This window comes from Salmo salar, chromosome ssa01, assembly GCF_905237065.1.
Source record: "Salmo salar chromosome ssa01, Ssal_v3.1, whole genome shotgun sequence".
In the NCBI taxonomy this organism is placed as follows: domain Eukaryota; kingdom Metazoa; phylum Chordata; class Actinopteri; order Salmoniformes; family Salmonidae; genus Salmo; species Salmo salar.
The window spans coordinates 144,717,444-144,733,007 of NC_059442.1; the positions used below are offsets into that span (position 1 = coordinate 144,717,444).

A 15,564-nucleotide genomic window follows, 5' to 3' on the forward strand; every position below is an offset into this window, starting at 1 on the left:
TCTCTGTTGCTAGGCAGGAAATTAAGGGAATGCGGGCAATAAACTGTTCCTTCTCCCTTAACGTGACCTGACCTGACCTCGTCCCCCTTCCTCACTAATCCACAGCTCTCCACCCTTATCAATGCCTGCCAAGATGTGATCGTCTTTCCTTCACTCAGTACATTCCAAGCTTAATTGCCTCTACCATATACATCCCTCCTACAGATAACCATTCACTTCTGGTGTAGGACTATGGCACCCCTTACGTCTCTGATATAACTAATGATTAATAATATTCAAAGTTTAGAAATCCGAACCCATCAGTATGCATTGGTTGAAGCTAAGCCAATATGACGCCAAAATTCGCAAATCAACTTGATTGAGCTGTCCGGCCTTTATTGAGAACCACATGCCGGATTTTTAACAGAGCCGTTAGCTAATGAGTTTTCAGAGTATTTTCTTCTTCTACCTAGATCAAATATTAGACGTTGGATTAAAACGAGACTATAATGTCCATAAAGTGACCATTGGATTGAAAATGTTTCGTATTGACTAAGTTTGTAGGTGCAACAGTTTTTATTAAATGTATAATTTATCTTTCTCGTAAACATTTAAGTTGATTTAAGAACCAACAATGTGCTACCTTTTATGTAGCATTTCTGAAATTAACCTTTCTGGCGCAGGCGTTCTGCTAGTGACCCACCTCGACAATATCCAGTGAAATTGCAGAGCGCGAAATTCAAATTACAGAAATATAAATATTTAACATGAAAATACAAGTGTTATACATCAAAATAAAGCTTAACTTCTTGTTAATCAAGCCGCTGTGTCAGATTTCAAAAAGGCTTTACGGCGAAAGTACACCATGCGATTATCTGAGGACAGCACCCCGCATACAAAAGCATGAAAAACTTTTTTCAACCAGGCAGGTGCGCCACGAAAGTCATAAATAGCGATATTATAAAAGCCTTACCTTTGAAGATCTTGTTCTGTTGGCACTCCAAAAGGTCCCAGCTACATCACAAATGGTCCTTATGTTTGATAAAGTCCTTCTTTATAACCCCAAAAACTCTGTTTAGCTGGTGCGCTTCATTCAATAATCCACCGGTTTCCCTCCTTCAAAATGCATACAAAATTAATCCCAAACGTTACCAATAAACTTCTCCAAACAAGTCAAACAACATTTATAATCAAACCTCAGGTACCCTAATGCATAAATAAACGATAAAATTTAAGACGGAGAATCGTTATTGTCTTTACCGGAGATAAACAACAAAGAACACGCTCTCATCCACGCGCATGAAAACACTACATCCAAAATGGGAGCCACTTAGAAAACTACAAATTGTAGCACATTTTTCCATAAGCAAGCCTGAAGCTCTTTCTAAAGACTGTTGACTTCTAGTGGAAGCCCTAGGAACTGCAATCTGGGAGGATTTCGCCTCATAATAAACAGGACAGCATTGGAAACAATGGTAGGCTGAAATTATTATTTTTTTGGATGGTTTGTCCTCGGGGTTTCACCTGCCATATCAGTTCTGTTATACTCACAGACAAAGTTTTAGAAACTTTAGAGTGTTTTCTATCCAAATCTACCAATTATATGCATATCCTAGCTTCTGGGCCTGAGTAACAGACATTTTACTTTTGGCACGCTTTTCATCCGGACGTCAAAATACTGCCCCCTAGCCCAAAGAGGTTAACATCTTTTCAGCTGAATCTCAGATATCTCAGAGTTCTATCTAACCAGATCAAGCAACTCTGTTTCTCAGTAATAACACAGCTGCTGCTACAACATGCTGCCAGTCATATGAAGTAGAACAAACGCTACTGTAGATAGGTAGGTATATGGTGATATTCAAGCTGTGGTTAATCAATAAATGCAAACCATTAGTTAGGTCAATTTAGCTAGCTAGCTACCTAACTACATTTACAGTTGAATAGTTAACACACACACATGGACGCAGCGGTCTAAGGCACTGCATCTCAGTGCAAGAGGCGTCACTACAGTCCCTGGTTCGAATCCAGGCTGTATCACATTCGGCCGTGATTGGGAGTCCCATAGGGCGGCGCAAAATTGGCCCAGCGTCGTCCGGGCCGTCATTGTAAATAAGAATTTGTTCTTAACTGACTTGTCTAGTTAAATGAAGGTTACACACGCACACACACACAAACACACACACACCACACTGACCAAAAAGTAAGTGTAGGGCCAGACAAAATTGATCCACTGTTTAATGGATTTTCCCCCCAGAAAAGTGAGGCGAGCAAGCGGAAAAAAATAAAAAATTATAATTCATTAGGCGGATAAGGAATAAGAGTTCTTTACTACATTGTCCTAGGCTATATGGACATGAACAATATGCAAGATTTCAGACTGATTTTTCAGATTACTATTATTAATACATAAATTAATATTAATGAACATTATTCACATAGAATGTATAATAGAATGCAATATTCTATCATATTCAAAAATGATATTTAAAAAAAAAAAGATGTATTATCAGTTCATTAATCAACTTAATTGTATAGCCTAACAAATTCAAGAATGATTGACAATTAAATAATTGTAATCAAATTAAAATGTTCATGCATAATAATGAGTTAATTACCTGAATGTTTCTCTATAGCCTTATGCGTTAACAAAATATTCATACAAATATGATTAGGACTCTCATAGACAAGGCCTTGTAGAAAAAGGGTCAATCAAGTTAGGTCTGCCAAACTAATATAGCATTGGAAAAAAATACATAAATCCAGCCATAGAGTATAACCTTTAATCATCAAAAAAATGTCGTTTCACATGCACAATTAGAAGCATCAATCTATATAGAGCAAGTGTGACTAAATTCGAAGCCAATAACTTTGCTCACTGCATCTTCCTTTGATTGTCTCGTCTGGCTGCCACGAAAAGCCCCCACCTGCTGATCTGCACGAAGTGTGTGCCTTGCCACTGGCAATGTACTTTGCTGGACATGCTAGCTGTTCTCGGCGGTGCATCATCACTTCAATCGCATTCCGTCATGGTGTTATCGGTTGGCCTACTACTACTACTGGTAGTACCGGTAAAATGTAAGTTATGAATCGCAAATCACCATACAGCTGACAAACTTCGATTTCATCCATCATTTTCAGTTCAATTTGGTTGTCCAAAATACTATCAGCTTGCACTGCGTCTTTGCTGATGAATGTCCTGATCTCTGGCCAGTCAATTGGTTAAATTACATTGTTTCGTCTATTAATCGCTTCTAATAGTTCTGAAAATGATGCAATAACCATGTATTTTACCGACTGTTTATTTATAATGAGGGACGTCCCACTTTTAACCTGGACACATAAATAGTAGGAATTTGCACTGTCTTCAGCCATGACTGCATGAGAGAGAAATTAAACATCTGCACGTCGCCTGCATGTGCGAGCATGTGTTTTTCACTGTCCAATCCGAGGCTTGAACATGATCTGAGCGCGGGTCGGAGGCTGTTTAGTCTCTTGGACATCAACATGGGAAAGCCTCAAGGGAGAGCGGACAGTGCATTATAAACAAAGAGCCGCATATATTGGCCAAAAAATAACACATCTGAATTTTGTTTTTTGGCTTGTGGAGAAAAGTGAGGCGGGGCATCCGTTAAACAGTAATTCAACTTTGTCTGGCGTAGACAATTAGTAGGTGATGTAGGAAGAAAAGTGTTTCCAATGACATCTTATTTACTGCAAAACATGGAAATGTGCTATTTTCCTGGATGTTGATGTTGGGGTGGTGCTGAAGATGATAAAAATGAAGTTGAAATATTTAGATATTTCTCTTTAAAGGTTACAATAGCACTGCTAATGACAGACTAATGGCAAATCTGCCTTTGCATGTGGAAATGTTGTATAATGCAGCTTTTAACAGAATATTACCTTCCAGTGTAAAAACCATGGACATTAAAAACAAAACAAAAAGTAAGTGAGAAGGAGGGATTGGTCTGAAGCTGAAAAATAAGTTAAATTCACCACAATGCCTACTCCACCCATGCTCTACCAAGGTTTTCCAGCACACAGCTTTGACCTACTACAGTAGCTATGTTTGTCTGTTGTATTTCAAATAATGTCTATGTAGGTTGCTTAGGATTCAAACCTTCTAAAACAGCCTAATTCACTCTTCAGGAATAATGGACTTTACAGTGTCCTGCTATTAAAATAATGTATATACAGTATATACAGTGCATTCGGAAAGTATTCAGACCCCTTGATGTTTTTCACATTTTGTTACGTTGCAGCCTTATTCTAAAGTGGATTGAATTTAAAAACAAAATCCTCATCAATCTACTCACACTACCCCATAATGACGAAGTGAAAACAGTTTTTAGAAATGTGTGCATATTGCTTAAAAGCAGAAATACCTTATTTACATAAGTATTCAGACCCTTTGCTATGAGACTTGAATTTAAGCTCAGGGTATCCTGTTTCCATTCATCATGCATATTTCTCAGAATGAGAACGAGTTGCCAGTTCTTATATAAATGTGCCTTTTAATGCTCATTGCACATTTTATAAAACACAGACTAGACAGCTAGCACATAAGTCTGTGACTAAAATGCTGCTAGTGGTATGTGATACTCTCGTTTTAGTAGGGTCTGCTCTGTTCTACATTTTGTTAGTTGAGACATGAAAAGGGTGTTGTTAGAAAGGTTTTTGTCTATTACAGTAAAACAATATCTCTAAGCGTTTCGGTGTCCATTTTACCGATTCTGTTGGACCAAACCTCAAATGCAAATAGCGAATTTAAACTGCTTGTTGTCAGAGAGGACGTTGTCATTCGTCTTTGTTGTGAGTGGCAGGGGAAGGGGCTCGGTGTCTGTGTTTGAGTGCGAAGGAGCACAGTGCACACTGGACTGAAGCAGCAAAGCAGACGAGACCAAAAGACAGAGCGCTCATAAAAACGAAGGAAAAAAAAGATAAACCTCTTGTGATCCAGGCATTTGGAAAAATACGCTAAAGCATCAATTCGAAATACTTTGATATTGCCCAGCCCTAAGCTCAAGCTATATTTTGACAGAGCGGAAATCAGTATGAATGAGTACAACTTTATGAAAGTGGATAACCCTGTGACACCTGTAATATATGCAGTCCCTAAAGTCCATTAACGCCCTACTAACCCCCCCGGATGCTCTATTATTAACCAGAATAGGGAGCCTGACAGAACAGATATCCAGTATTTTTTTACTCATTTCTCAAGCCGTATCTCCTCTTTACCCTCCTTCACAAGGGACTCTATTGACATGATTCATGTACTCAAGACGATTCCCCAGGTCAATGAAAACATCCTACTCGTCTGTTTTGACGTTGAAAGCCTACAGTATACTCGTCTATACCCCTCCAAATTGGCCGAGGCCCTGACTTTTTCTTTTTGGACCAACTGCCTAGCTCCTCATGTGTCAGAGGCCTAGCAGAGCTGGTACTCGCAAAAAACAGTTTTATGTTTAGAAGTTACTTTTTCCTACAAACAAAAGGAACCGCTATGGAGAGTACAATGGCACTCAATTATGCCAATATTAGACTCTTAGAACATGATCACATTCTCAACCCTGAGCAAAATCCCTTTCTATCCAAGGTCAAACGTTATCGACGTTATATAGACGATATATTGGCATTATTTGATGGGATCTGGCGAGCTGGCCAACCTGCGGACCGAACCTATCTGGCCGGCTGGAGCTCTGGTCCTGCCGGCCAGATACAGTGCATTCGGAAAGTATTCAGACCCCTTGACTTTTTCCACATTTTGTTACATTACAGCCTTATTCTAAAATGGATTGAATGAAACATTTTCCTCAACTATGTACACACCATACCCCATAATGAGAAATCGAAAAAAGGTTTTTTGAAATGTTTGCAAATATATATAAAATAAACAAATACCTTATTTACGTAAGTATTCAGACCCTTTGCTATGAGACTCAACATTTGGCCCAGATGCAGACAGGATTGTGTCGAGGCACAGATCTGAGGAAGGGTACCAAAAAATGTCTGCAGCATTGAAGGTCCCCAAGAACACAGTGGAATCCATCATTCTTAAATGGAAGAAGTTTGGGACCACCAAGACTCTTCCTAGAGCTGGCCACCCGGACAAACTGAGCAATCGGGGGAGAAGGGCCCTGGTCAGGGAGGTGACCAAGATGGTCACTCTGACTGAACTCCAGAGTTCCTCTGTGGAGATGGGAGAACCTTCCAGAAGGACAACCATCTCTGCAGCACTTCACCAATCAGGCCTTTATGGTAGAGTGGCCAGATGGGAAGGCACTCCTCAGTAAAAGGCACATGGCAGTCCTCTTAGAGTTTGCCAAAAGGCACCTAAAGACTCTCAAACCATGAGAAACAAGATTCTCTGGTCTGATGAAACCAAACTTCAACTCTTTGGTCTGAATGCCCAGCGTCACGTCTGAAGGAAGCCTGGCACCATCCCTATGGTGAAGAATGCTGGTGGAAGCATCATGCTGTGGGGATGTTTTTCAGCGGCACGGACTGGGAGACTAGTCAGGATCGAGGGAAAGATGAACGGTGCAAAGTACAAAGAGAAACTTTCTGAAAACTTGCTCCAGAGTGCTCAGGACCTCAGACTGGGACGAGGGTTCACCTTCCAACAGGACAACGTCTCTAAGCACACAGCCAAGACAATGCAGGCGTGGCTTTAGGACAGGTCTCTGAATGTCCTTGAGTGGCCCAGCCTGAGGCTGGACTTCAACCTGATCAAACATCTTTTGAAAGACCTGAAAATAGCTGTGCAGTGACGCTCCCCATCCAACCTGACAGAGCTAGAGAGACTCTGCAGAGAAGAATGGGAGAAACTCATCCAAATACAGGTGTGCCAAGCTTGTAACAACATCCCCAAGAAGACTCGAGGCTGTAATCACTGTCAAAGGTTCTTCAACCAAGTACTTAGTAAAGGGTCTGAATACTTATGTTAATGTCATATTTCATTTTTTTTTATTGTAATACATTTCTAAAACCTGTTTTTGCTTTGTCATTATGGGATATTGTGTGTAGATTGATGAGGGGAAAAAGCTATTTAATCAATTTTAGAATAAGGCTGTAACCTAACAAAATGTGGAAAAAGTCAAGCGGTCTGAGTACTTTTCCGAAGGCACTGTATATAGGTCCGGCCAAATACACTACAGGATCAAAAGTATGTGGACAACTGCTCGTCAAACATCTCATTCCAAAATCATAGGCATTAATATGGAGTTGGTCCCCTCATTGCTGCTATAACAGCCTCCACTCTTCTGGGAAGGCTTTCCACTAGATGTTGGAACATTGCTGTGTGGACTTGCTTCCATTCAGCCACGAGCATTAGTGAAGTCGGGTGCTGATGTTGGGCAATTAGGCCTGGCTCGCAGTCTGCGTTCCAATTCATCTCAAAGGTGTTCAATGCAGTTGAAGCCAGGGCTCTGTGCAGGCCTGTCAAATTCTTCCACACCGATCTCGACAAACCATTTCTGCATGAACCTCGCTTTGTGCATGGGGGCATTGTCATGCTGAAACAGGGAAGAACCTTCCCCAAACTGTTACCACAAAGTTGGGAGCACAGAATCGTCTATAATGTCATTGTATGGTGTAGCGTTACGATTTCCCTTCACTGAACCTAAGGGGCCTATCCTGAACCATGAAAAACAGCCCCAGACCATCCTCTTCCACCAAACTTTACAGTATGCATTTTGCATTAGGGCAGGTAGCGTTCTCCTGGCATCTGCCAAACCCAGATTCGTCCGTCGGACTGCCAGATTTTGAAGTGTGATTTATCACTCCAAAAAATGGCGGCGAGCTTTACACCACTCCAGCCGATGCTTGGCATTGCACATGGTTAGTTTAGGCTTCTGTGCGGCTGCTCAGCCATGGAAATCCTTTTTATGAAGCTCCGGACGAGCAGTTCTTGTGCTGATGTTGCTTCCAGAGGCAGTTTGGAACTCGGCAGTGAGTGTTGCAACCGAGGACAGATGATTTTTTGTTATGCGCTGCAAGCTTCAGCACTCAGAAGTCCCATTCTGTGAACTTGTCAAATCAAATTTTATTGGTCACATACACATGGTTAGCAGATGTTAATGAGAGTGTAACGAAATGCTTGTGCTTCTAGTTCCAACCGTGGAGTAAGCATTTATTTGGGGGTTGTTTCTGAGGCTGGTAACTAATGGTAACTAATGAACTTATCCTCTGCAGCAGAAGTAACTCTGGTTCTTCCTTTCCTGTGGTGGTCCTCATGAGAGCCTGTTTCATCGTAGCGATTGATGTTTTTTGCGACTACACTTGAAATGTAAAAGTTATTCTAATGTTCCGTATTGACTGACCTTCATGTCTTAAAGTAATGATGGACTGTCAGTACTTTTTGCTTATTTGTCACAACACAACTGATTGGCTGAAACGCTTTAAGAAGGAAAGAAATTCCACAAATCAACTTTTGACAAGGCACACCTGTTAATTGAAATGCATTCCAGGTGAGTACCTCATGTAGCTAGTTGAGAGAATGCCAGGAGTGTGCAAAGCTGTCATCAAGGCAAAGGGTGGCTACTTTGATGAATCTCATCTAAAATATATTTTGATTTGTTTAACACTTTCTTGGTTACTACATGATTCCATATGTGTTATTTCATAGTTGTGATGTCTTCAGTATTATTCTACAATGTAGAAAATAGTAAAACTAAAGAAAAACCCTTGAATGAGTAGGAGTTTCCAAACTTTTGACTGGTACTGTAAATCATCATATTTGCGTAGAGTTGAGGCGCTTACAGAAGTTGCACACATAGGAAAAACATTTTGTAGCCTTGGATTGGGGAAAATTGTAGCCTTTTTATAAAAGCATTTCATGTCTTTTTACATGACTGGCAGAATATTTTTTAATACTGCACAAATTATCGAAATGACAGGCTACTTTGACTCTGACATCAATAAAATCTCATATCAATAAAAACAATCCATCAGTAGTCTAGGCCTAGGTGTGTGTGGACACACATTGTAGGCGGAAGTTATAGTCCTAAAAATGCTTTCCACTTTCACTGACTCACCCAATTATACACAGCTCACTCACCAGTGATGTCCGATGAGTTCATGCCAAAGCCTATATTTTGAATTTTATTACAGCATACGGATTCTAGTCTTTTCTTTTCAGCAGGTGCCATTTGCTTTCCAACCTGTGTTTTCCCTCGATTGCATTTTTAATATTGCAAAAGGCCTGTTTTTATCTGCATGCTGTTCACTGACAGATTTGCCGCGTGCTCCCGACTGTAGGCTATCCCTTATTGGGCTACACAATCCACAGCTAGGCAACATTTTTTTTAAAGAAGCTATTGATCCTCGGTGGCTAATTTATGGGCCTACTCATGGTGTAGTAGGCTATTCTGAATTATTTTCTTTCTGAACAGACAGCTGTAATTCTATAACTTTGGCAAATGTATTTCAATTTATCAGGGGTGCTGCAGCTCCTCCAGAAGACTTTACACATCTATGATTCTATAAGGAAATAAATGAATTGCATCGCTGGAGAGATGAGAGTTGCAGGCTCATGTCTATCAGAGCAGAGAAAGGGGGAGAGATCATATAAAGTTAATCTTATTCTAGTTCTGTGAGAGATACAGTTGCACTTATGACACAGCCACTCCCAAGCATTGGTTTCAAACATAGGTTAGTTACTGTGTTGCGCAAACCATAAGTCCTGGCCGGCCCAACCCGAATCAACTCAGAATATCTGTCCCGGGCTGAAAATCACATTTTTCACTTCGTTTTTTGTGGGGGGCAGGAGACTTAATGACATTTTGATTGCTTTTATTCTAATTTGTACATAGCAAAAAGTGTAATTATTTTTCATGCCATGAGAGGTACCAGGTCTTGCCAAATAGGTTCCGGAACAAAACAGTACGAAGCGGAGAGGTGGTGTATCCTGTTTTGGGAAGATCCGGCTCAAATTAAGCATTGGAAGTCGGAGATTTCCGAGGTCCCAGTTGTTTTGAACACTGTATTAGTCTCAGCCGAGTGAGGGAAAGAACAGCAGAGAGTCAGCCTCTCATGGTCCCTGCTCTCTCCTTCCTTTCCTCCAAGTGAGACTGACCAGAGAGAGCAACCTGGTCTCATTTCGTATTCTTCTGTATGTAAATTAAAAACACTCCGATATGTTACGAATTACAATTCGTATTATAATTTACGAATTAGCAAAACATATAAAATGTTAGGAATTTGTAAAATGCATGATATGTTATGAATTCTAGCTAGGTGGCTAACATTAGCTAGGCTAGGGGTTAGGATTAAGGTTAGGGTTAAGGTTAGGTGAAGGGTTAGCTAAAAGGGTTAGGAGAAGGGTTAGCTAAGTAGTTGCAAAGTAGCAAAAAGTAGTAAGTAGTTGAAAAGTGGCTAATTAGCTAAAATGATAAAGTTGCCTGTAATGAGATTTGAACTCGCAACCATCTGTGTTATTTTATTAGGAAAGCAGCAGCTACTCTTCCTGGGGTCCACACAAAACATGAAACATGACATAATACAGAACATTAACAGACCAGAACAGCTCAACAACAGAACTAAATCAATTGAAAAAAGGCACACGTAGCCTACATATCAATACAAAATCTAACCATACCAAACGTAACATATCACACTAATCTGATTGTCCCGGATTTAAATTGACTATGTTACGGCTAGTCTATTAGACCAGGCTGGAGAGAGGGGACACAGTTTTCCACCGCATCTACCTCGTGCACAAATTCATGTTGTTCATTTGACCAGAGAATGTGAAATATTCCTTGATATTAAAATAGACACGACAAGCTGCTAAAATAATAAAAACGCAGAGCTATCACTACACTTGGCTACTCATTCATTGCAATGCGAGTGGATGTAGGGAGAAGCACGTTTTGTGTTGAATTAAAACAGTGTTGACATTGCTGAGACATGAACTCATAAAAACAGCAGCTATTTGCTGTATTCTTTGACAGTCTCTCGCTGGTCATGGTTTTAGAAGGTATGAAATCATGTAGGATAGTATTTGGTAGGATAGTATCAATCTTTGCTGTGGCCAGGGGTCGTGGAAACTTGAAGCACGGTGATTTGAGCTATCCGATTGGCCAGCGCAGTAGGCGCACTCGATTTAGCCACATATCTCCCGGTCCGCTAGGAATGCCTTTAAGATGGACCAGTTGATCGCGGCATTGTGGTGCTCATGTGAATTCTTTATTTTTCAGCTTCAGACCAATACCTACTTCTTACTTAACAGTTTTTTGTTTGTAATATTCTTTATTCATACTTCAATATATTTTCTGTAGACTCTGATGATTCTGATGATGATGGGGATGGCAACTACCTTCACCCCAGCCTGTTTGCTCCTAAGAAGAGCTCTCGCCTTGAGGAGCTGATGAAGGTAAGGACTCGTGTGTGTGCTCTGACTAGTGTGTACTCTACCTGGCCCAACATGACCTCTACCTTAACGCTTTATTATTTTCCCTGAGCGTTTTCATCTATTGAAGATGGTCTGAGAGGTGCATTTTACTGTACACTGGGCTGAGATTATTGGATATGAGAAACCATTACTGTGAAAAGCACTTGTGAATTCTTCACCATATTGCTTTGTTCTGTTTTATTCAGACAAATAGTTATCTTGGCTGCAGAGGGAAGAAAACTGTACGACTATAGACTGAGTTCATCTGAGGGCCTTTCTGGAGCAATTATCTCCCATCCATAGGGGCTTTGCCTGTTCATTCCAACCCACAATATGTCTATTAAATGTTCATATTTAACTTTTTATAGGATTTAACCATTTGGTAATTGCGCCAATGGTTAGGTTTTTAATGTTCAAAAGCCCATACACTTCTGAATTAATAGCACATTATTGTTAAGTTGTTCTATTCGATGGCACAATTTGGCCTGAGTTCAAAGCATCTCACTTCAAAGTGCTTTAGACCTGAATATCAAGAGAATGTCATCTTTCCTTTAGAACTTTGAAGTCTGTTCATTGAAAGGGTTTTGATAACTCATATGCCAACTCTTTTTGATTACACCAGATTGCACACCATAAGGCTGGAGACACTGTTATAAATCAACAGTATGTTTATAAATTATTCAAAGGCCACACTAATAAATGACTTGCGATAAGTAGGTTATACCACATAACATAGAGAAATATAGCATAAAGAAACCATTTCTCTGCCTTGACTTGTTGCCCTCACATAAGCTAGAGGTGTCTCAGTTTCACAACTCTATATCTTCCCATTGTTGAGGGTAATAAAAGAGCTGCTGATTGTTGTTCTAAGCCTTCTAACAAGATCTATTTGTGTTGTAGCCTCTCCAAGTCATGGACCCAGACCATCCACTGGCAGCGCTGGTCCGGAAAGCCCGACAGGAACAGAACGGAGCCGCCGCTGCTGTAGCTGCCGCCGCCATGGCAACCAAGCCAGTGGAAGTGCCCGCAGAGCTGGCTGTGCCAGCCACACTGGCAGAGTACACAGCTGACCGTGAGTACAGTTTCTCATTTATGAGAGTCGAACTGGGTAACTGTGAAATCCAATACCTGAGGAGCATTCATATTGGCTCCAAGGGAGCCTCTTCATCTCAGTTTAGTCCTGGTCCACTTCATTTCTCTTGCCATTTTCTTTTTCATTTCCCTTTCGACACGAGCTCAGTCTCAGACAGGCAGAGTGGCACTCAATTGTCTAGTATTGATCACTGAACCCCTGGAGGCGAAAAGAATGGTCCACTTGTTAGAATTCTCTTTGTTTGAGAGGGATATTGGTGTTCACATCAGATTAGAATGTCTTTCGGGGGAAAGGTACATTGAATCAACAAAATATTGATCAGCCACATGTTCCCACTGGCAAACCTTCAGTTATTCATGTCACAGATTGTGTTCACAAATTGCTGAGATCAACATAAAGTACCTAGATCAAATATGCTCCGTTTTTCTGATAGAGATTCTGGGCTGTACTTGAGATTGAGATGAACTGGCAGCAGCAGTGTTGGATTGATGATGTGGAGTGTGGCCAGAGGGGCTGTAGCTGTGGAGGGTACCCTCCAGCTCATTGTGGAAAAGCTCATTAACATGGTCTCCTGTAGGCCCATGACTCATTACACTGCTGAAATGTCCTCTACCAGGAGTTCAATAGTAGAAAGCCCTTCACCACTAGAGCAGTGCAATGTTGATCAACCTGAGAAATTCAGCTTGGTCAATACTTTTCCTTGAAGACTGGTCAGCATAGACTGTATCGAGAAGCGATTTTCACCATTTGTCCTTGGGTGGATTGTGAGTACATAAAGGTTCTTAACACTTTTCAAAGTCTCAGAGAAGGTATTTTTCACTCATTTCTTATCCTTGAAGTGCCCCGTTCATTTTCGGAGCTGCAGTGATGTGTTGTTTTGGATGTGCTGACAAACTGAATTCTCCTCGCTTTTCATTGACTGCAGTGTTTGCTTTGCACTGAACGCCGGTGGACTGAATCCAAAGCTGTTTGTCTGGCCACCCCACAGATGTGTTTGCTCCCTCTAAATGCAGACATAATTTCCACTTATTTTCCTGCTCTCTTCTGGCTGCCCACCCACCCACCCATCAACCATTTCTCCACCCTAGTGCAACAAGGAAATGACCAGTTCTCTCTCGCTTGACCCAAACCCTTGAAGACATCCACTGTTATTCAGCTCATGCACTCTTCATCCTAAGCAACAGACACAAGAACACTCTAACTTTAGCTCAGTGCTCACTGCAGGACTGTACTTTTCCTCAAGCAAATCTAGGGAAAAATTGCAACATCACAGAATCACTAGTCTTGCAGGGCCATCCTTCCAAAGGGTGTCCGAGGCTACAAAATCACCATTTCATTTCTTGCTTAAATCTTAGCCAGTTTCTCTCTACTGTCTGCATTAATTCTAAGTGATGGATGTTGAAGGTGCTGGGTGTGATATGGGGTGCCAGGCTACCCTATTTGTCTTTGAGAGATGTTCCTGGCTGGTTGTATTTTCCAGGGTCAACCCCGTCTCCCCTCTTTTTGTCTGAACTGGAAACTGAGAAATTGTCCTGGTGCTTGGGAGAGACAGCTCAAGCTGATTGTACTGATTTGTCTTAATTAACATGACTTGAAGAGCTTCACTGGTTTCATGAGGTGGGAAAGAGAGGGAGGGAGAGCGGTGCTCTGCTTAACACTCCCGACTTCGCCACCACAGCATCACACAGCAGTACAGACATGGATTTTTAATGTGCTGGCTTATGGCGACAAGATAATCATTTTTGAAAGATTTTGCTCCCATAGATCCGACTTTGATTTCTGTGTATGGCGCCAGTTCTCTGGGAGAATCTCTGTAAAACTCAGACTGGAGACGATCAAAGGCACTAAAGGAATAGACTGCTCAATGTGATCCTCCAGTATCTGCCAATGAGGCAGGTATTGAATGAGAATTAGGCAAGAGGAGTTAAGACTGTGTAACAGTTTTGGGCTGTTCTCAACTACCCAGACTCCATAAGCGCTCAGCTTTGGAGCTCCTTTTAAGTTGATTTAACTTTGGTAGCACTTGAAGGTAGGTTGGGCCTAGTTCCTTTAACCTTGAGTGTTTCGCGGTGTCATCTGATTGAACTGACACAATCACGTATTCCCTTCCATTCTGCTGGTCTATGGATTCTCTGTTGCAATATTGGAGCATTCTACATTCTAATACAGTCATCATGAGGCATATTAGATTATTTGACAACATTTCCTAGAAATTTCGAGAAGCTTTCAAGAATGCACTATGAAGACTGGGCTTTTCTTTCTTAAATCTAATTGTATTGGTCACATGCTTTGTAAACAACAGGTGTAGACTAACATTGAAATGCCTTCTCAACAATGCAAAATGAAAATAGAGAAATAATAGAAAAGTAATAACAAATAATACAAATAATAATAATAATATTAATAATAATAATAATAAATACACAATGAGTAACAATAACTTGGCTTTATACATTGAGTACCAGAGAAGGGTTTATGACTTGGGTGGCTGGAGTATTTAAAACATTTTGGTGGCTTCCTCTGACACCGCCTGATATAGAGGTCCTGGTTGGCAGGGAGCTCGGCCCCAGTGATGTACTGGGCTGTATGCACTACTCTCTGAAGCGCCTTGCGATCGGATGCCAAGCAGTTGCCATACCAAGCGGTGATGCAGCGATTCAAGATGATCTCAATGGTGCAGCTGTAGAACTTTTTGTACCAAATCTTTTCAGCCTCCTGAGGGGGAAGAGGTGTTGTGCCCTCTTCACGACTGTGTTGGTGTGTGTTGACCATGATAGATCCTTAGTGATGTGGCACAGGGATTACAGGAGGGGACTAAACATGCACCCCTGAGGGGTCCCCGTGTTGAAGGTCAGTGTGTCGTATGTGTTGTTGCCTACCGTCACCACGTGGGACGGCCCTTCAAGAAGTCCAGGATCCAGTTGCAGAGGGAGGTGTTCAGTCCCAGGGTCCTTAGGTTAGTGATGAGCTTGGAGGGCACTATGGTGTAGTCACCTCACGTTTTTAGTGCACCCTTGTGTGCTATGCCGGTAATACTTGAAATCCCAGTAACATAGTCCAGTCTGTGTTAGCAAAACAGTCCTGTAGCTTAGCATCCGCA

General features: G+C 41.3%; 1 protein-coding gene across 1 annotated transcript in view; it reads left to right on the forward strand.

The window, feature by feature from the left end:
* Window positions 1-15,564, forward strand: part of LOC123728751 (splicing factor, suppressor of white-apricot homolog) — a 129,572-nt gene that overhangs the window by 24,396 nt on the left and 89,612 nt on the right. Inside the window, exons 6-7 of the mRNA XM_045701472.1 lie at window positions 11,259-11,353; window positions 12,272-12,443. Coding sequence (XP_045557428.1) covers window positions 11,259-11,353; window positions 12,272-12,443 — 267 coding nt within the window. The remainder of the gene's footprint in view (window positions 1-11,258; window positions 11,354-12,271; window positions 12,444-15,564) is intronic.